Raw genomic sequence first — 21,994 nt, forward strand, 5'->3', positions numbered from 1 at the left:
AAACGAACTCTTCGGACTTCATCAGATCTGAAGGCTGGCCGTCATCGTAGTCCCGATCTTAATCCGCTGGATTATGATTTATGGTCAGTTTTAGAGAGTACGGCTTGCTCTAAACGCCATGATAGTTTGGAGTCTCTTTAACAATCCGTACGATTGGCAGTGAAGAATTTTCCCATGGAAAGAGTGCATTGCTTCTATTGATAACTGGCCTCAACGTTTAAAGGACTGTATTGCAGCCAATGGAGACCATTTCGAATAAGCTTTGTACATTTTAAATTGTTTTATATTTATGTTTTAAAGTAACTGTAAAAGTTATAAATGTTATTTGCAATAGATTTTTTTTTCTTTGCTTCAGTATTTATCGCAAGAGGTACATCATTTTTCTAGAACTAGTGATGCCTAAATAATGGTCACATTATGTGAATTATTATTTAAAATAATTTATACTTACAATAATATATATTACAGCTTCAATTCCATGGAATGGAGTATCGTATGAAGAGCTCAAAGAAACATACATAGTGCGGAACCAGGGGCTGCCATTGGTCCGCGATGGGACCTACCCCGGATGTCTACTAGCCTTGCTGGAGGACGGGTTGTCTGTGGCCAGAGAGCGGCGCCCTGATATATCAACTCTGCAGAACACTTTGCTTAATGTTAAGGTACTTACTTTATATGGAGATGCAGCAGAATTCATTTATTCATTATTATATTATTAATTTATTATTTATCCACCAAACCTTATCTGCCGGGCTGCAACTATTACATAATTAAGTTCGAATTGTCGGGGACCCAGTGCTCTGTAAATGGATAGTTCACTTGGCGTTGCGTAAAGACGTCGCTTCATTGTGTGTCTTCGCATTTATCACGGGGAGTATTCTGAAGAGCTAATTCACCTGATTCTTACCGCCGAATTCCAGATTCGCTCGACACGCCACAAATTAGTAAATCATCCCCACCATATGTGGAGGTGTGGCGTTCACACGTACAACAAAGTTGTGGAATGAGCTTCCTTGTGCGGTGTTTCCGGGACGATACGACATTGGAAAAAGAGCACGTACATGTCGGTGTTCAGCAAGGGTTTTCTCGATCAGGGTCCATTACGCTGAAATATACACACAGTAAGTTTATTCACTCAAAATTGCTTGTATAGAACTGAACGTGACCTGAACAGTCTTTACATTAAACAACCGCTTTTATTGCTTACCTTACAATAGATAAAAGTAGATACAACTTATATTAAAACAAACAACTAAAATTAGGTACTGTAAAATAATTACTAAATACAGCTTATTATTTATATTATATGTTTTGTTCATTAAATTATTTCATAAATTTGAATAAACATTACTAAGTAACAAGATGGCGATGCAGCAAGTTTCGAAATGTAATTAAGAAAGACTAATTGCATAAAATAATAAAGTTTGACACAGAATAATGAAATTAATTGTAATACAAATTAATTGAAACATTTACACAGTAAATTAAGTATATTAACAATAAATGAAACATCAAACATCTTCAAAACGATCAAACAAAACAGTCAAAACAGTGTCTATTAAATATCAGACCTTAATAAATAACGGTTTTATGTTTTCAAATAGCTATTTGTAATTAAATCATATATATTTCACATATATCTATAACAATTATATTCATTTTAATGATAAGCTAAAATATAAATATCAATAGTTGCTAACTATTGCCGGTAGGTGGCGATTTGCGCCCATATACACCTTCCTTAAAGGCCGGCAACGACCCTGTGATTCCTCTATTTACAAGACTACTTGGGAGGCGGTGATCACTTAACATCAGGTGACTCGTACGCTCGTTTGTCCTCTCTTTCCATAAAACAAGTGTGAAAGTCACCTCGGACAGTGAATGATATAGAGTAGTGTGTGACCCAGATTACAGTATCACAATTAGGTGACGCTTAGCGTCTTCAAGTGGGTGATATATTTGTCACTTGAGCTATATATTACCTTAAAAACTATGGACTAGACTAATATAGAAATATGTTTATTTGCTATAGGAGGTGACAATAACATAACATATTACAACAACACTTGGTAACTGTCCGCGTCGTGAAGCTACATCAGTTGTTAACTCCAGCCCATCCAGACCAGAACAATGCATCATTATCAGAGCCTCTATATCAGGGCTGCCCAAACTTATTTAACTGTGGCGCCCTTGGGACGTTGCCATATTTTTGCGACGCCCTGGACTTCTTGCCATACATTTACCTACTAGAGTTGTAGTTCTAGCCAAAAAACAATTTGTCAGAAAGACTCTAATCATATAATAATAAAAAAATTATATTATTATAATAATAAATAAAATAAAGAAAGAATAAATAAATATCTTAAAGACGATACGGAATATGTAAAAAATTAATAAATTCAGTAAATATTTGTTTCATTATTCTTAATTGATATCTGGAAGCACCATCTGACATCTGTTTAATGTCTGTAGCATATTGTAGTATTCAATTAATTATTCATTTATCAGTTAAATATATGTTACTCTTTACATGCCCATACTCTGGTTCAAACTGTGATTAGAGCACGTATGATTATTGTAATGATGCTATTAATTGGAAACTATTATAACTATAACATATATGTTACTTATGTGATATGTCTTTAAAATTTATATTGTCAATCGCCAACGTCCATACCACGTTGAATACACCGGTTCTCGTCCGATCACCGAAGTTAAGCAACGTCGGGCGCGGTCAGTACTTAGATGGGTGACCGCTTGGGAACACCGCGTGATGTTGGCTTTTTGTTCATTTAACTCTTATTTTATTTTGGTTTAGTTAATTGGTGTTAATATTATTGGTTGATAATGTTCGAACGGTCTATCGCCAACGTCCATACCACGTTGAATACACCGGTTCTCGTCCGATCACCGAAGTTAAGCAACGTCGGGCGCGGTCAGTACTTAGATGGGTGACCGCTTGGGAACACCGCGTGATGTTGGCTTTTTGTTCATTTAACTCTTATTTTATTTTGGTTTAGTTAATTGGTGTTAATATTATTGGTTGATAATGTTCGAACGGTCTATCGCCAACGTCCATACCACGTTGAATACACCGGTTCTCGTCCGATCACCGAAGTTAAGCAACGTCGGTCGCGGTCAGTACTTAGATGGGTGACCGCTTGGGAACACCGCGTGATGTTGGCTTTTTGTTCATTTAACTCTTATTTTATTTTGGTTTAGTTAATTGGTGTTAATATTATTGGTTGATAATGTCCGAACGGTCTATCGCCAACGTCCATACCACGTTGAATACACCGGTTCTCGTCCGATCACCGAAGTTAAGCAACGTCGGGCGCGGTCAGTACTTAGATGGGTGACCGCTTGGGAACACCGCGTGATGTTGGCTTTTTGTTCATTTAACTCTTATTTTATTTTGGTTTAGTTAATTAATTGGTGTTAATATTATTGGTTGATAATGTCCGAACAGTCTATCGCCAACGTCCATACCACGTTGAATACACCGGTTCTCGTCCGATCACCAAAGTTAAGCAACGTCGGGCGCGGTCAGTACTTAGATGGGTGACCGCTTGGGAACACCGCGTGATGTTGGCTTTTTGTTCATTTAACTCTTATTTTATTTTGGTTTAGTTAATTAATTGGTGTTAATATTATTGGTTGATAATGTCCGAACAGTCTATCGCCAACGTCCATACCACGTTGAATACACCGGTTCTCGTCCGATCACCAAAGTTAAGCAACGTCGGGCGCGGTCAGTACTTAGATGGGTGACCGCTTGGGAACACCGCGTGATGTTGGCTTTTTGTTTCCTTTTTTATTGAAGATTTTACAATAACTTCTGACGCCGACATAACGATCCAATTACATGAATCGTGGTCGCGGTGGAACTGCGGAGGCGGCGAAAAACTCTTGACACATTGACACTTGACACTCAAATCATTTATTCCTTTGTGTTCATTTACAAAATACATATCATTAAGTTTTTCTATCTTTTAAATAAACTTGCAGATGAATTGCGAAATAATATAGTAGTTAATTATTTGTACTATTATGCCTTCAAGTATTTATTGAAATTTAAAATTTACCATCGGACGGTGCGGTGGGAGCCTCGTACCAATTGGTCCGTTGTCGTAATTATTTTGTGCGATGGACAATGACACCAACCATGGATAAGGTTTGCTACAGGACCGCGTCCGATGGTTCGGCTGTACCACATCCGATACTGTGTTTAAGCTTTTATTGTGTGTAGTGATTTGTTGTCCATATTTCGTATTTTGTATTACAGAACATCCTCGACAAGATGGAAGATATAATACTGCCGTCTCGTATTACGAAGCAATGGTTTGACATCGGCTCTCAAGCCTGGGAGACTTCACTCACAGATTCTGATTCCACCAGCCCAATTATCAACCATAAGGCTGTCTTTCATAATCGAAGTTCAGGATCTAAATCTAGCAGTCCGATCTACGAAACTATACGTAAAAGAAAACCCTCACAGAGTGATCAGGCAAACCAAATACATTTCGGTTCTGACGAAGAGGTTATTGAAAACTCCAGCAAAATATACCTAGATAATAGCGCCTGTTCAACTCCGATAGCAAAGTTCCGCGAAAGAATTAAAAATACAACACCAGGCGTTTTACATAGAAGCGACTCCACGGAGTACTGTAGCTTTCTGAGCCCTGATCGACGCAATTTTGATTCTAATGGCACGAGCGATAAGGACCAAAGTAGCGAGAGGCCTGTGGCCAAACTGAGCAGAAGCTTCACGCCTCAGTCATACAAACCACTGCATATAGCAGTGCCGCAATGCAATTTTGACTCTATTCGAGATGTTATTAAGGATCAAAGTCAAAGTGAACGTCCGTCATATAGCTTCGATATTAAGAACTATAGTTTGCCGAACACTCCGATAGCTCGAAGTAACAAGTTAAGGAAAAATGCATGGCTGTCGGGAGAGTTAACCGTGAGTGAGAAAACAGTTAAGAAAATAGATATAAGAAGCATGTTTGCGTCAGAAAATACAGAGAAAGGTAATGTGAATACTTGTTAATATAATAATGTGGGCGTAACTTTTATTGTATTGTTCACATATTATAATATTATTAATTATATTTGTAACGCACATCAAACGAGTTACTAGAGCACACGCTATACAGAATTGACTAACTAACTACTGACTTCAAATATGTATATACATAAAAATAGCTTTTAAAAAGGTAAAAATAATATTAATTTAAGTAATATATTTTACAATGGTGCTAATAGTATATGATAACAATATGTATATTTTGTATTGACATTACATTTGGCAGGTACATTATGTACTTAAGTATTGAATGACATTATTCAAATGTATAACTTGACATAAGCTTAAAAATGTAGTAGAGATTATTATTTTTTCATTACCTTCATTTAAAATAAAATTATAAGTAAACATTTTTTTTTATTTTTGAAATTGTACCTTTTTCTCAAAACAATTGGTTATCTTACAAACGTGTATTATCTCTCATTCTATTCCTTGATCATGAGCACACCTTCATGATCATTCTCTCATTATCTAGATCACTTTGTACATAACACATATTATCTCAACCCTCTTCAAACACAGTGACAGCTTGGCCCACTTACAATTCAGCCAGATCTGACATCATGACTTCAACTCACTCGTTTCAGTCTCTAATAATTCTAACTTCAATCTGTATTTAAATTATCAAATGGCTTAAATCCCTGAAATTAGAAATCCCGATTAGGGAAAGTAAAGAATTTCAATAGCTTCAATTTATTTGTAGGTAAAACGTAAAAGAAATTGAGGTTGACAGTTAACCTACATTTTGAGCAATGCACGCACACTAATACATAGAGACATACAAATCGCGAGTCCATACCACGTTGAATACACCGGGCCTCATCCGATCACCGAAGGTAATCAACGTCGGGCGAGGTCAGTACCTAGATGGTTGACCGCTCGGGAACACCGCGTGATGTCTGCTTCATTTTGATGTATTTGTATTCTTAAACTATTCCATCTATCATCCAGATAATCCTCCAGCTGTTAAGAAGACTTGGACTGAGAAGGACGTCGTGAGCAGCGAGACTGACAATGAATGTTCTACAAATGAGTTTATTGATGAGAAAGCACGTGGCACATCCGATAGCGGTGATACAGACCGTGACAGCTATACAGGCTTAAGAAGGTAATCTATTTTATATAGGGGCAAACGGGCAATAGGCTCACGTAGCGGGGAGAGGTGAGGTCTGGCTAACACATATGGGCCCCGGGTTCTTCAATGCATCCTCCTCACCAAAAAAACTATGGCAGCCGCCCATGGACATGGCCAAAAACAGGTGTCAAGATGCGTTGCCGGCCTGTATACTCTTTTCTTGAAGGTCCCTAAGTCGTATCGGTTCGGGAAAACAGCAGCCGGTAATTAAATATGTTAGATTTATGCCGTACCTCTCTCGCTACACCTCGGAAAGTGCCCTCCAATAGATATGACAGCCGGCTCATGTCGATATACATACAAATATGTGGGCACATTATGCCAGATCTTTGAAATATGTTAAAGGCTGACAATGACTTGAAGTAGGTTCTTCAATTTGAAAAGTTAATATGTATTTAATAACAGGGCACGCAGAGCATTGTGGTTAGTAAAACCGTTTGATTGCCTCAATATAAAGCCTAGGGTACGGTTATATATTTTGCTTATCGATATGCCTGCCTTCCGCTACGGAGCCCCAGGGCCACGGGAAGCCCAGACGCGCGTATGCAAAAATTTATAAAAATTTCCAAAAAAAAAAAGGGAAAGGAGAATTTATATTTAATTTGAAGTGTTTGTAATAATTCTGGAAAAATTGACAGATAAATATTTATGATCAATAAATATTTTCTTTAATTTTGAGAAATCTTTACCCTTCTTAAAGGCCAAGCAAATTTTTATGCGGGGCCGCCCGCCAAGCACGCTACGCCACTGATATAATTCTATTAATTTTGTAAGAGAATGTCATAGACTGACTATGCAGAAGTAAATGTTTTAATAAAAATAATCTTTATTTGCATTTAAATAAGGTCAGTTTTACAATCCGTCTTATTTTTATTAATCTTAGTCTCTTATTCTATCTACAAAGCAGGCAAATATATATCTAGTATACCATTTTATTTTATACAAAAACTTCTAAGCAATACAAACTTTATAAAAAATTCTAATAAAACAGTAATAATAATTCATGTCAAATTCATATGTAAATTTTCCTTAAATTTAAATAGTCATATAGTGAATAAAAACAATTATTTATTAACTATGTCGTTCATTTAGTTTTATGTTCATTACTTGTCATGTCTTTTAAATAGTCGGGTAACTTATTATATATTTTTATCGCCATGTAATGAACATTTTCTGGCAGAGTGTCTATTGACATTTGGGTACAAGTAATTTGTTTGGGTATCGAGTGTTCATAGAAGAGTGATCTTTCATTTTAGTGAAATATTCCAGGTGTTTATGTACACACACACATATCCCGAATATAAAAATATTTTCTTTTAGATAAAATGTGGCTTGCGGCTATCCATCCAGTGTGCATTGCATGTTACTCGGATACATTTTTGTTTTTAACCATAAAAGCACGAATTGCGTCCGAAGAATTTCTCCAAATGATTAGTAATGCACAGTACGGATGACACATATCCGTGGTATGCACACCATGCGGCTTGTTCTGATACTGTCTGTCTTATTCTCCTTATGGCAAAAATAAACCGATCCAATTTATTACAAATGTCTTCAGTATGTTCTTTCCATTTAAGATTTTTATCAATTATTAATCCAAGAAATGTTATATAACCTACTTATGTTGTCAATTATTGTACAATTATATTTTATGTTAAAATTATTATTTAAGTTTCTGTTAGTATTAAAATTGATTATCTTAGTTTAAGTTATTAAACCATATGGAAATGTCATTAAGTAAATTTATAAATGTATTTTTTAATGTAGTTGTGTCTTTTTATTTAATAATTAATGTGGTATCATCGGCAAATAGTACACATTGATTAATTGTAGAGAGTCTGAGCGGTCATTGATATATAATATAAATAACAAAGGACCCACAATGCTCCCTTGTGGAATGGCGCATCTCATATTTTGTCTAAATTCTAAAGTGTAAACTATTTGTGTGAACCTAATTTGGCACAAAACTATTTTGCAGGTAATTTTATATCAAGTTATTCGCATTGCCTCTTATATTGTATTTTTCGAGCTTATACAATACATTTTCATGTAATACCAAATCATAGGCCTTCGAGATATCTAGAAAGATCGTTGTTACGGGTATTCCATTATTTAAGATTTCGGAGATACCTCCTTTAATAAGGTCAAATGAAGTTAACATTGTGAAACTATTTTTATGAAAGCGACATTGTTCTTGTCGTAATATATAGTTTTATTTGAAGAAAGATATGATTCGACTATTTATCGCTTTCTCTATTGTTTTTGAAAATATTGGGATGAGTGTGATAGTGCCTGTAATTATTTACATCGTATTTATCATCTTAAATAAAAGTTTATCTTCCAACTTTTTAAGTTACTCTGGCAAAACATCCTTCTTCAAACGCTAAATTAATTGTGTAAAATAATGGTTTACATATTTGTTGCAGAATAAGCGACCCTCCGCCCGACTTCTCCCCGGAGACAGAGAGTCGCCAGATGACGTGGTCGATGCGCTCGGGCATCACCAAGTGCAAGGTGGATGACGAGCTGCTGGCCGGGGTCAATGTGAAGCCCCTGGTGGCCATCCACGAGCGCTGGATCCAGGAGGCCAACATGAAGACTGAGAGGTCCAAGTCATTGCCCGAGAGCAAATCGTGAGTTCCCTTCTACTTGGCAATTCTCGCTTAAACAACCTAATCTATTTTAATGTCGCACAAATATTATGCGTCGCTCATGGCAGTAGAAAAATTTTTTGCCATTCATAAGTGTCATTTTCGTGACCTACATGAATAAAGGGATTTTGAATTTAAATATAAACTATTTCATAAACTACAACACCATAAAGGGAGTCAATTGCAAGACCCTCCCAGTCTGCAGCTACTTTTATTTTTCTCGGAACAAAATTCACTCTAATTTGTAAAACAACGGTGGTTTACTTTCTACGTCTTATAGGGGCTCAATATTGATCAATATTTTAAAGGCTCAGGTGTAGACTGTAGAGTAACTAATAATAATACATACTATAATAAAAATAGGAAAACGGTTGACCCTCAAGGCCATCCCTGTAACTTCTCACTAATTCCAGTGACGATTTTGAGCTCAAAAATATAATATATGTTGTTTTGAGCTCTTGGAGCTCAAAAGTCTAATAAAACACAATAACACTTTTAAATGAATTGAACCAATAAGAGTGGCCGTTGAGTTTCCTGTATGTTCTTCTCACGAGCTCAACTTTTTACGAGCATATGGTAAGTTCAATAATTTACAACAAATATTTATAGTGACGATTCGAAAGCGCTTAGTTTAAGCCTAATTGAATAAAGTTTAATTGACTTTCATTTTATTAAACTAGAGTTATTTTTTAGTCGTTGCGTATTATATTTTTAATCTATGTCTGTTGTTTACTCGAATACGGCCTCGGCCTGTAGACATCGGAAGAAATAGAAGTGTTAGTTTAAAATAGGTTTCTTCCCAAGTTGGTTCCAGTTGTAATTTGGATTTTTTTTATTGTACGAGGGCAATCAGTCAGTACTTAGATGGGTAACCGCTTGTGAACACCGCGTTATGTTGGCTTTTTTTGAGTCGTTTAATTATTATATTTCATTGAATCTTATATATTCATCATTGTTAAACAGGCGTAAGGTAGGCATTGCAGTAAAGCCGGCGTCACACTGTGTGGACTTCCAAAGGTCTCTGCCGCAGCTATACTTCCAGGCTGGCGCCGCCGACCCGTACCGGGGCCCGTCTGTCTCACCAGCCAGCGGCTCCACGAAAAATGGTAAATTATAACATTTTATTCATTTACATGAATTGTTGTTACTAACAGTACTTAAAATTGGTAATTGCGCAGCACAATTCGCCAGTAAATCGGTACTTTGTTATTAATATTTTCCATTTGCACTGCAGACGATATTTTAAAGAGTTACATATAGCTTATATTTTTTTTACTCAATTGCATCAAACCTGATACCTATACTACGGAAGTAATAATTATTTGGTTAAAATAGGGGCCTGGTGTTCTTCTCTTATATTTAATTTTTTAAGTAAGCAAAACTTACTCAATTGTCAGATAGCACAAAACTTTATTTGTTTTCATAGTAATAAACGCTAGCATGCCCAGGTTTTACAAGTGATATCGAACCGCATAACTAGATGTCGCTCTTTCGATATCGCATTCTTACTAAACGCGCTAACAGTATTTATTGGCTGAGAGTCTATGATTTCAAAACAAGACCCAATCATCACTCTGGTTTCCCTTCAAAACGAATAAATCTTTCGCCTTTTACTAAAGATTTCCGTGGAGGGGAACACTCAAATGAGTCTTCATATATTTTTTACAGTCTCACTTCGGTGAGATTTATTAAAGTATAAAAGTTATGGAGTACTTGTGAGTTAATAGTAGATTGTACTGTTATACTTATACAAGTCACAGCTGCCACGCGGCCCGCTGACCGCTCTGCCAAGTGCCAATAGCGTCACGAAGATCGCTTTACTTAAATAGTATTTTCATTAGATAATACTTTAATAACTTGCCATCATCGGCCATTCTTTTTTGTGATATGTAGTAAGAGTAACTATATAATATTATTTTGTGTTACTAAACTTACTACTCGACTAGGCTACTACCATGTTTATTCATACAGCTGCGTGATGTTGGAATCATTAAATTATCAATTAGTAAATATAGTCTCAATCTCAAGAAATGGTATTTCAACAATTTAGAACTCTATAAATAAACGTTGTCTTCAATAATGTATTCGACTTTTCTTCTGGGTTATCAGTAGTACAACTAACTATTAAAAATGAGAAACAGTTAACAGCCTGCCAAATATAAGTTGTCATGATGCAAAAATAAATGACTAATAATTTAAGATATTGGTATTTGATAACTTAATCATTTAAACATAGGTTTTGGTGTACCTAACCTTGTGATGAAGCATATGTCATTAAAGTCATCAATTATCTTGGAATCTGTCAGTATATTTTAGTCGCAATTAAATATCCCACCCATTATAGTGTGCAGTCATTTTGTAAATAACTAATATTGTATTTATTGGTTTGTTTTGCATGTATCAATGTACAAGGTGGAGGGTCTAACTAATAAAAAATTGAAAATAAATAATGTATTGATTCATTAATTGGTTTTATTTTAACTAGATTATTGATAATCATTTATTCGTCTAGAATCTAGACGAATTAGACAAACGATAAAAACATGTCAGGTTAAGAACTTTCGTGTGTGTGAATTGCTCCAAATAGAGATTAACTGTCAACTCAATTTTTTTCGACGTTTTAACAACTATCATAGTCTATCTAGACGAATAAATGATCTAAGAGAATATATTTTTTATATTTCTATTTCGCTTGAATACTAATATTAATATATCAAAGTTACGGTTTGTCTTCGCATGCATGGATCTATGAAAATTTCAATATCAAATTTCATGCCTATTTTCGTGTGTATAGTTAGGTAAAGGTATGTCTCAGTGGGTGTGTGATTTATTCAGGGGCAGTACGCTATTTTTTATATATATGTATCAGTGATTAGTGGTGGTGGTAGTAGTGGTGAACGTGGAACTGTTACGATGGCCGGCTCGATCCTCGCTCGCCATGTTACTAATATTGTTTCAGTTGCCACGGCTATCACTATCATCGGGTCACCCCTGTACGCGTACCCCTGTTTTTATAGTTAAATACGATATTCATTTATCGTACACAAAAATGACAATTTATATTAATTACATAAAAAAATTAACACTTTAAAACTATTATAGTTATTATACATTTAAATGTTTATCTCTTCAGAAAAATCAACTTTCATCCATAATTTCAACGACTTGTCTTACGTATTTTCGATCAGGACACGTGTAATTCTGACGCGAGTTTAATATTTTATATATATCCCAAGGAAAGTGCTCAACGCTGTTAATGAAGTTTTCACTTAAAAAAATGAAAATATATATTTTTTTTTGATTAATTAAAATTTATATGCTCTCGTTAATTGAAATATTTTTAGGTACTTACATTAACCCACATGTTAGGCCGGTCGTCGGCCCTCCCGTACGCACGTGACTATGGGTCCTACTTGTTGATGCCTGTCGCCGGCGTGCTTCGTATTATAACACGTTGTTACATCAACAACAATCACGGTATTCTGGAGTAACAGGCACATAATAGGCTCCATCTCTAACTGTCAGGTGACGGCCACCCTGCTGTATGCTCCGGCTCATATAACTACCACTCAGGTCAAGTGCCAAGGCTTAACATCAGAGAGCCCGGGACAATCAGCTTTTAACTTGCATGACATGTTACGTATATAAATACTGCAACTACATATTTTGTGTCCGAGTTTTTTTACCAGTGGGAAGTTTCTTAGAACAGGATACCAGATAAGTGATACAAGAGGAGTGCCGTTTTCTGCTATCAAGAAGTACCTAATGTGTAAGCGGTTTGTCAGGGCCGTAGCTAGTTGGTGGCTAGCTGGGCTTAGAGTTGTAATGTCGTGGTGAGAGTGATGCCTCGTCACTTTCTTTCATAATATCATTCTCAAACTAATGAACAATTAATTTAATAGGTCTTTCGTGAAGTTTGATTGTGTAAGTATCATATTTTATACATAATTACTAAACAGCCATTGAATAACCGTACATGTTTTGAACCGATGAATGATATACAGTTAGTATTAGTCTAGTTGCGCTTCCATTTAATAATATGCATGGTTTTTAAAAATACTTAAATTTGATTATTAATATCGTAAAAAACCAATCTTATTGAATTAAAAAATAAATATTGTATTCCCAAAATATTTTTCGGCTATTCAAACGCGCCATTTTACGCGGTGTTTCTGTAACGTCAGAGTCTATATCAAGCATCTATATTGTACTAATAAATGTATGGCGGATTTTCCCTTCGGTTATACTGCGAAAAGTAGTGCACAATAATATCTACTTTTACATTAAATGCAGCGTGTTTCGGAGAATGTATTAGTATATATGTTGATCATTACTTATCCGAAACATATATTGTTTTGTCTTCGAAATACCTACGTATAAATAGGCAATATAAATAATTCAGTCAATGACATTTCATTACAATATTCATATAATGAGCTGGCGCGGGGTATTCACCGGGTCAGCAATTATCTTGTATAAACTAATTTTTAATAATTCTGATGAAACGTATTATATTTATATACATTTTCTGATTTCTATAATAATTGACCAAAGCGAAAACTTTATTTATATATAAGTATTTTCTGGTGCCTGTGTGCAAAAATACTTCGATAATTTTACTAGAGTAAAGTGTTTTTAACCGACTTCAATAAGGAGGAGGTTATCAATTCGATCGGTATTTTTTTTTATGTATGTACACCGATTTCTCTGAGATTTATGATCCGATTTACATAATTCTTCTTTTGTTTGATGCGAAATAGATGCCATTTGGTCCCATAAAAATTTGGCCCAGTAGTTTTCATTTTATGAATATTTATATAATTATTAACTGACATTAAAACGTAAAAATTAAAAAATAAACTACGTGTAAAAAACCCACTTCAAAAACTGAAAAGTATCAGATAACTAATAATTTAATTTAATACACCTCTTATAAAAACCTTTACCTTTAATATTAAAGAAATACTATTATTTGTATGTGCTACATATTGATAGGTTTAAAGTCGGTGCCAAGCCAAATGTAATAAAACACTCGCCACTCGTGAATTTGAACGGGATAGCTTCGTCTAGAACAAAACAACCTAAGCAAACAGACAGTACAGCAAGTAAGCTGTTTATATATTAAGTTTTATTTTGTTTAGGGCTTGGCATTGACTTAAAACCTATCAATAGGTAGCACATATTAATAATAGTATTTTATATATATTAAAGGTAAACGTTTGCATAAGAGACGTGTATTAAATTGAATTTTTAGTTATTAGATACTTTTCAGTTTTTGAAGTCGGTTTTTTTAAACGTAGTTTATTTTTTATAGTTCCAAGAGACTACTATCCGAGCAAAGTTGTGTAAACAGTAACCATTGGACCGTGTGCACCGCAGGGAATTGTCGGAGACCAAGTGCTCTGTAAACGGCTAGATAACTTGACGTTGCATAGGGACGTGTGTTCATTCTTCTTCATGGTGTGTCTTCTACCGTATTATCACGGGTAGTAGTCCGAAGAGCTGTTTGATTTGATTACTGCTGCTGAATTCCACCTTCACACAACATGCTACTAATAAGGATATCATCCCCATCATTTATCCAGAACGTTCGTCCACAGTGCGGTTTTCAAGGAACTTTCTTCTACGTACGACGAGCTGTGGAATAAGCTTTCTTGTGATGTGAGATACGACATGGACGACCCGACATGGGTATCTTAAAAAAAGCGCGTACACTTTTTGAACGGGCCGGCAACGCTCTTGTGGTCTCTCTGGTGTTACAGGAGAATGTGGGCGGCGGTGATCACTTAACATCAGGTGACCCGGACGCTCGTTTGTCCTCTCTTCCATAAACAAAATGAAAAACAATGAGAAGAGATACAGTATTTCCAACAAGTTGCTTATATTTTTTTGGTATATTATACAAAGTACCAACTTTGAAGTGAGGTAGGTAGATTAACAATATATCAGATTATTTTTATGCATATTGATAAATCTTATGTTTTGTCCAAAAATAAAATATATGAACTAACCGAACCAACAAAACAAAAAGTTTATCAGAAAGCTTTGAATTGGTTACCAGACTATATCAAAACTGTATGTGGTCTATCAATATCAAATTGAAACCTTATATTTCAGGAAAACTCTGTTTCGTAAGTAAGGAATATCGTGTGTACCTAATTAATCGAAAATAATAATAAAATTTCATTCGTACCGAGCATTTTTTTTATTTGTTTTTATAAAAAAGGATTCCTTTTGTTTGTTTTAAGTTTATTTTATACAAAAGTTAAGGTATTTTATTTATCGATTGAGGCAGTACGAAGTCTGCCGGGTCAGCTGAAAAAACAATTAATAATTTAGTATATCGCTAACCAACGTAAATAATATATAAGAACCATAGCATTGTTCGTGTTTATCTATACTGATAATAATAAGTGCAGTGATGAAGTAAAGGTAACATTGTTCAGAGCATATTATGTTTATGTTTAATATAATGTCAACTTTGGGTCAAGTTCACCAGACCAGCCGTGCCATCAACATCATCAGGGTGCAATACAATGACGCGTATCGTATCATGATGAAGTTGCCACGGTACTGCAATGTTCGCTAAGACCGGAATACCGGACTTGTTCGCGATCATTCTTTATGGAATCGTCTCCGTACCTCTAGTAACGAGATTCTCAGTACATTGGCGGGACGCAGTTCAGAACGGTTCCATGTTCAAACACTGGCACTCACTGCACCGGGAGCCAACAAAAAATAGCCCCGTTACAAGAAGTACGACCAATTTGACTGAGCATGATGAGTGACGACAATATATGAATTATGATAACATTATTGACATCGGCAATTTTAAATTATTATTATTTTTTTTTTATTTAAATGTATACGTTGTATTCTGTTTATACCTTTTAATATAGACTATTATTATTACAGCTAAAGTGAAAATGCCCAAATATTTTATGTAATTTTACAGGAAGTCCATGGGATGAGATATTCTCAAAGACGTTGACTCTACATGATCTCGAGCGAGGATCACAAAGGGGCGAAACAGACAAATCGTAAGTTCATTTTAGGATTAACTTTAAAGCTCCAGCCAGCTCTTGGGAACCTCTCAAAACACTGATTCAGTGTGGCCTTGCTGTCATATTTATGATTCAACAATTTTGAATCACATGCTCTCGTCCGATCACCGAATTAAAGCAACCGCGTCGGACGCGGTTAGTAAGTAAGAGTTTATTTGTTGACAAGGGAAGTTATAGATGATTTAAATACATTTTAGCTCTCCATGTCTGACATATAGAAATTATAATCAAATCATAATAATTATCATAAAACAAAATTGATTTCATCATTAAATAAAATAAAATTAAATTAATCGCATCGTGAAGTTAAAAATAAGAGTGAACATATCATTATTAAGAAAAATTATTATAAATGTCACAGTTAAATTAAAAATACATGTTTAAAATACGTAGATACTAAATACATATTTGTCAATGTTACTTCAAAGTCATTTTCTATTAATTATTCACTGATCTTATAATATAATTTATGCACTAAATATATTTTAAGTTTATTTTTAAATTACTTAGATGGGTGACCGCTTGGGGACACCGCGTGATGTTGGCTTTTTGTTCATTTAACTCTTATTTTATTTTGGTTTAGTTAATTGGTGTTAATATTATTGGTTGATAATGTTCGAACGGTCTATCGCCAACGTCCATACCACGTTGAATACACCGGTTCTCGTCCGATCACCGAAGTTAAGCAACGTCGGGCGCGGTCAGTACTTAGATGGGTGACCGCTTGGGAACACCGCGTGATGTTGGCTTTTTGTTCATTTAACTCTTATTTTATTTTGGTTTAGTTAATTGGTGTTAATATTATTGGTTGATAATGTTCGAACGGTCTATCGCCAACGTCCATACCACGTTGAATACACCGGTTCTCGTCCGATCACCGAAGTTAAGCAACGTCGGGCGCGGTCAGTACTTAGATGGGTGACCGCTTGGGAACACCGCGTGATGTTGGCTTTTTGTTCATTTAACTCTTATTTTATTTTGGTTTAGTTAATTAATTGGTGTTAATATTATTGGTTGATAATGTTCGAACGGTCTATCGCCAACGTCCATACCACGTTGAATACACCGGTTCTCGTCCGATCACCGAAGTTAAGCAACGTCGGGCGCTGTCAGTACTTAGATGGGTGACCGCTTGGGAACACCGCGTGATGTTGGCTTTTTGTTCATTTAACTCTTATTTTATTTTGGTTTAGTTAATTGGTGTTAATATTATTGGTTGATAATGTTCGAACGGTCTATCGCCAACGTCCATACCACGTTGAATACACCGGTTCTCGTCCGATCACCGAAGTTAAGCAACGTCGGGCGCGGTCAGTACTTAGATGGGTGACCGCTTGGGAACACCGCGTGATGTTGGCTTTTTGTTCATTTAACTCTTATTTTATTTTGGTTTAGTTAATTGGTGTTAATATTATTGGTTGATAATGTTCGAACGGTCTATCGCCAACGTCCATACCACGTTGAATACACCGGTTCTCGTCCGATCACCGAAGTTAAGCAACGTCGGGCGCGGTCAGTACTTAGATGGGTGACCGCTTGGGAACACCGCGTGATGTTGGCTTTTTGGTCATTTAACTCTTATTTTATTTTGGTTTAGTTAATTGGTGTTAATATTATTGGTTGATAATGTCCGAACGGTCTATCGCCAACGTCCATACCACGTTGAATACACCGGTTCTCGTCCGATCACCGAAGTTAAGCAACGTCGGGCGCGGTCAGTACTTAGATGGGTGACCGCTTGGGAACACCGCGTGATGTTGGCTTTTTGTTCATTTAACTCTTATTTTATTTTGGTTTAGTTAATTGGTGTTAATATTATTGGTTGATAATGTCCGAACGGTCTATCGCCAACGTCCATACCACGTTGAATACACCGGTTCTCGTCCGATCACCGAAGTTAAGCAACGTCGGGCGCGGTCAGTACTTAGATGGGTGACCGCTTGGGAACACCGCGTGATGTTGGCTTTTTGTTCATTTAACTCTTATTTTATTTTGGTTTAGTTAATTGGTGTTAATATTATTGGTTGATAATGTTCGAACGGTCTATCGCCAACGTCCATACCACGTTGAATACACCGGTTCTCGTCCGATCACCGAAGTTAAGCAACGTCGGGCGCGGTCAGTACTTAGATGGGTGACCGCTTGGGAACACCGCGTGATGTTGGCTTTTTGTTCATTTAACTCTTATTTTATTTTGGTTTAATTAATTGGTGTTAATATTATTGGTTGATAATGTTCGAACGGTCTATCGTACTTAGATGGGTGACAGGTATTTGGAAGAGCGCGTGATATTTTTTGTTGTTTTTAGCTTATAAATACTACGTACATTTAATTTGTAACAAGAATACAATGTGCATGTATTACGGCTTAAAGTATGAAATTGCCGATTTGTACTGAAAAGAAGGAATTCTTTTTTTTATTTAACATAATATTTATATAACCAAATAATTATCATTATTTTCTATACGTTGCTGCAGTCTAATAGAAAAGATAGAAAGAAAGAAAACGCCGCAACATTGTTGCGGCGTTTGACCTGGGGTCAGCCATTGCATTTTTCGCTTACGGTTCGGAATCCACTTTTCAACGCATCGATTCAACAAGGCAATATAAGTTTCAACACGCGCTTCTTTCTGCAGATCAGTTAAATCTAGAGGCACCCATTTTTCATATTTTTTTTATTTTATTGATTTGACGCAATTGAGTCAATATTTTTGGTAAGGCAACGTTAAACCATGCCGCTAATTCATGAGTAGTAAAAAATCGCACGGTGCATTCATTAGCAGTGCCCTCTCAAAGCGCAACATTCAAATTCAATTCAAATTCAAAAACACTTTATTCATGTAGGTCACGGAAATGACACTTAAGTAGTAGGGATTCGCCGGTTCTGGCTCACAGTAGTAGGGATTCGCCGGTTCTGGCTCCTCGATTCTGGCTCACTTGCTCGTGATGCCTACTAAAAAAAAAAAAAAGAAGTTTGGTGTCAAACTGGTGGTTTTGATGTATTTCCGAGCGATTGCGCTGATCCGTTTTTCGATATCTCTTATAGTTTCAAAGTTAGCATTTTAAATTAAACAGATCCATAATCATTAATAATCACTGGTCATTTAGCTAATGATTGGTGAGCGACTCAATGTCTAAATTTCCATGAACATGATACAGGTAATTTACTAATTACCTCTATCACATTCGTTACTACGATTAAAAAGACAGTTTCTGTATTTATTATTTATTTTTAAAACATGATTTAAATAAAGTATATAATAAAACATCATTGCAGATTGTATCATTTTCAAAATATTTGATGAAATCATTCAAACTCTTCTTATTAAACTTAAAGTATAGATACATTATGCAGTACTCGCCACACACTGCGGTATATTCATTCTGTACTCTTGCAGTATTGTAGTTATACATTCTGCAATTCCTTTGTAAAAACATCAGCTGGAATCCCTGAGGTGGACGACCATATGAATCGAAGTATTGTCCAATACCCTGCTCATCAATGTGTATTGCAACCCAGTGAGTGCCTGGCTTATTATCACTATCTAAATTGCTGACAATATAACAGGGCGTTACAACATATATCGGCAATCGGTTTGCCGCGTAAACATTATTTTTAATACTGGGATCGATTTTGTTCAAATAATTCTGTATCTCGATTGTATTCATATTAGTTGAGAACAGGGTCTTGTCAGTTGCGAGGATTGAATAGTTATGTGGATCATAATAACATAAGCACTCAATAAATAAGGCTTTAATGTATCTTATTCATGTATTTAAAACTTATATGGTTACAATAAAACAAAATATCATTACAAGCGATTCAAATATAAATCTATGAACATTTGATGAAATTATATTTTCATCAATTTTATTATAATATAAAAGCTGATTGAAAACGAACTTTGTACCTACATACTTACGTAGTCATTAGTACAATCTGGAAATGGTGACTCCATTAAACTATCAATAATTGAACTTATCATTTAAGTGCCATTATGTTTCACCATAATAAAACAAAATATCAGTTTATATACATATTTTTATTATATAAATTTATAAGGTAATCTAGTATTTAATCAACATAAAAAATACACAAGGATACAAACGATTCAAACATTAATTATTATATTCTAACTGCTGTAATCTACAGAAATATTACGATTTTTATCAATTTCAATAACATTATCGAATTCCGCATAAACAATACAGTTAATTGTTTGTGTAAGAGCTGATTCAAAACGAACTTCTAATCTTACACTACCATGTTTTATAAGATTCCAATGACTTGAAGAATTTGCTGATAAATCGGGTGTTAAGTCGAAGGCTAGCAAGCAAAACCCTTTGGCATATTGCTCTCTTGATACTCCATTGCCTTCATTTAGGAAATGTATACCTGTTCCTGAGAATAACGTATGATAGACCGTAGTAAAAATATTACTGTCAAACGATGGCTGTAATGCTTTTGAAGGTATCTGTTGTCCATCTATGTATAAACAAAATGTATTAATATCATAATTTTCGAAATTGAATGGGTTTTTTGTGAGACTACCATTAAAGGATGCATTATTCACAAAACCGACTATACACCTTTTGGGTATTTGACCAAGGAATATGTTATCAAGGGTTTTCCCCTGAATGCCTGATGGTATAGTTAAAACTTTGACTTCTGCTCGCGTGATTGGATATTTTGCTGTGGTAGATGATAAAACTTTTTGATGTGCAAGTAGCACAGTTGGGTTGATTCGTGCTCTTCGAATAATAAGAGTTGCATCTGTAATAGACACTTTAAATTTATGGTCAGTTGATGAAGCCATGAGATTGAAATTTTCTCTAGAACGAACTAACTTTACGCACATGTCAACGCCATTAATCAAAAATTTTTCTTGGTTGAATAAATCTCCATGTAAATGTCCTATCATTTCTATTTCTTTGCTTTCACTAGCCAATTCTTGTCTTTTAATAAATCCTTTATTTTGTTCATCAGTTGCATCCATTTTTCCAGCTGTATCTTCATACCATAGACCACAAGTGAGATGAGATTCTTTTGCAGCAGGTGCATAATTCAATAGAGTTTCAATATAAGCTCGATATGCATATGTATTATTCGGTGGCGATACAAGTTTTTGATTTAAATATACATCAAGTTGACTGAAAAGTGTATGTAACCAATTATTAACTGGGGCCACAACTGTCGGTACTGTCAGTTTTGTATAATCTTGATTCAAAACTTTAGCTTTTATATGGAGTAAAGTATGGGATAAATCCACATAGTCATCACCTGCCCCAGGTACTTGAAATTCTATTGGCCCATCATCAGCAAGTGATGAAATGGGCTTATAATGAATCCATAGTCCACTTTCAATGCTAGTTTGAGTTGATGGTAATGCAAATAAATCCAATTCGGACTTAATGCATTCACAAGACTGACTATGTAAAAATGACATATTTAATCAGTAAATATATCTTTGATTTGTTTTTGATTCAATTTTAATTTCTTAATAGCTTTCGCTTTCGCGGTCAATGATGGAATGATCGCAGAACGACGTTTTCGTTTTGTTATATACCCAGATCCAAACATGTTGATATTATCTATTTTAGCATCAGCTTTTCGTTTCAAATTTGAGCTGACTTCTTTTAGACGAGTTTTTATTGAATCTTCCATGGGGCGTGCATTAACCATATCTGATAATATACCTACACCGGTACTTAATGCTTCTTTACCAATAGTTCGAACACCACTAGACAGTAGTGGTAAAATAGATCTAAACAGCCCACCAAGAAAACTTCCGATTCCATGACCTCTTTGATACGGTGCTCCTTTATAAATAACTCCGATACCCGATCCGGCCTGGTGAGTATAATAGTGTTCATATGGACATGAAATGTTATCACGTTTGTCGTACATTATAATTTTTGAAAGTGGAGTTTAATGCACACTGTTCCAAATTGGAATGGTATCTTTTGACCGGTGCTTGTTCTTATATCTATTTCAATTGTATCAAATTCTCTACGCATCACAGGTAGGTAATGGGGAGGAGAGAAAACGTGCATT

The 21,994-nt window shown here is 35.3% G+C and overlaps 1 protein-coding gene, 15 non-coding genes and 1 pseudogene across 16 annotated transcripts in view; all 17 read left to right on the forward strand.

Moving 5' to 3' along the window:
• Positions 1-2,663: 2,663 nt before the first annotated feature.
• Positions 2,664-2,782, forward strand: LOC126971036 (5S ribosomal RNA). Its single transcript, XR_007730788.1, has one exon. It is a non-coding gene; the product is annotated as a 5S ribosomal RNA (ribosomal RNA).
• Positions 2,783-2,865: 83 nt separating this feature from the next.
• Positions 2,866-2,984, forward strand: LOC126971045 (5S ribosomal RNA). The gene has a single exon (XR_007730802.1). It is a non-coding gene; the product is annotated as a 5S ribosomal RNA (ribosomal RNA).
• Positions 2,985-3,067: 83 nt separating this feature from the next.
• LOC126970925 (5S ribosomal RNA) lies at positions 3,068-3,186 on the forward strand. The gene has a single exon (XR_007730739.1). It is a non-coding gene; the product is annotated as a 5S ribosomal RNA (ribosomal RNA).
• Positions 3,187-3,269: 83 nt separating this feature from the next.
• LOC126971054 (5S ribosomal RNA) lies at positions 3,270-3,388 on the forward strand. The gene has a single exon (XR_007730806.1). It is a non-coding gene; the product is annotated as a 5S ribosomal RNA (ribosomal RNA).
• Positions 3,389-3,475: 87 nt separating this feature from the next.
• On the forward strand, positions 3,476-3,594 carry LOC126971274 (5S ribosomal RNA). The gene has a single exon (XR_007730886.1). It is a non-coding gene; the product is annotated as a 5S ribosomal RNA (ribosomal RNA).
• Positions 3,595-3,681: 87 nt separating this feature from the next.
• Positions 3,682-3,800, forward strand: LOC126971277 (5S ribosomal RNA). Its single transcript, XR_007730887.1, has one exon. It is a non-coding gene; the product is annotated as a 5S ribosomal RNA (ribosomal RNA).
• A 2,074-nt stretch (positions 3,801-5,874) lies between these two features.
• Positions 5,875-5,993, forward strand: LOC126970976 (5S ribosomal RNA; annotated as a pseudogene).
• Positions 5,994-8,182: 2,189 nt separating this feature from the next.
• LOC126967950 (uncharacterized) overlaps positions 8,183-21,994 on the forward strand; it is a 41,470-nt gene continuing 27,658 nt past the window's right edge. The window contains exons 1-4 of the mRNA XM_050812666.1: positions 8,183-8,202; positions 8,651-8,857; positions 9,839-9,981; positions 15,831-15,915. Of these exons, the coding sequence (XP_050668623.1) occupies positions 8,700-8,857; positions 9,839-9,981; positions 15,831-15,915 (386 nt within the window). The 5' untranslated portion in view covers positions 8,183-8,202; positions 8,651-8,699. The remainder of the gene's footprint in view (positions 8,203-8,650; positions 8,858-9,838; positions 9,982-15,830; positions 15,916-21,994) is intronic.
• Positions 10,445-10,560, forward strand: LOC126971003 (U5 spliceosomal RNA). The gene has a single exon (XR_007730756.1). It is a non-coding gene; the product is annotated as a U5 spliceosomal RNA (small nuclear RNA).
• Positions 16,570-16,688, forward strand: LOC126971060 (5S ribosomal RNA). The gene has a single exon (XR_007730809.1). It is a non-coding gene; the product is annotated as a 5S ribosomal RNA (ribosomal RNA).
• Positions 16,772-16,890, forward strand: LOC126971068 (5S ribosomal RNA). The gene has a single exon (XR_007730810.1). It is a non-coding gene; the product is annotated as a 5S ribosomal RNA (ribosomal RNA).
• On the forward strand, positions 16,978-17,096 carry LOC126970941 (5S ribosomal RNA). Its single transcript, XR_007730744.1, has one exon. It is a non-coding gene; the product is annotated as a 5S ribosomal RNA (ribosomal RNA).
• LOC126971079 (5S ribosomal RNA) lies at positions 17,180-17,298 on the forward strand. Its single transcript, XR_007730811.1, has one exon. It is a non-coding gene; the product is annotated as a 5S ribosomal RNA (ribosomal RNA).
• LOC126971090 (5S ribosomal RNA) lies at positions 17,382-17,500 on the forward strand. The gene has a single exon (XR_007730812.1). It is a non-coding gene; the product is annotated as a 5S ribosomal RNA (ribosomal RNA).
• On the forward strand, positions 17,584-17,702 carry LOC126971095 (5S ribosomal RNA). Its single transcript, XR_007730814.1, has one exon. It is a non-coding gene; the product is annotated as a 5S ribosomal RNA (ribosomal RNA).
• Positions 17,786-17,904, forward strand: LOC126971098 (5S ribosomal RNA). The gene has a single exon (XR_007730815.1). It is a non-coding gene; the product is annotated as a 5S ribosomal RNA (ribosomal RNA).
• LOC126971100 (5S ribosomal RNA) lies at positions 17,988-18,106 on the forward strand. Its single transcript, XR_007730816.1, has one exon. It is a non-coding gene; the product is annotated as a 5S ribosomal RNA (ribosomal RNA).

The sequence above is a fragment of the Leptidea sinapis genome, chromosome 1 (assembly GCF_905404315.1).
Source record: "Leptidea sinapis chromosome 1, ilLepSina1.1, whole genome shotgun sequence".
Lineage (NCBI taxonomy): Eukaryota > Metazoa > Arthropoda > Insecta > Lepidoptera > Pieridae > Leptidea > Leptidea sinapis.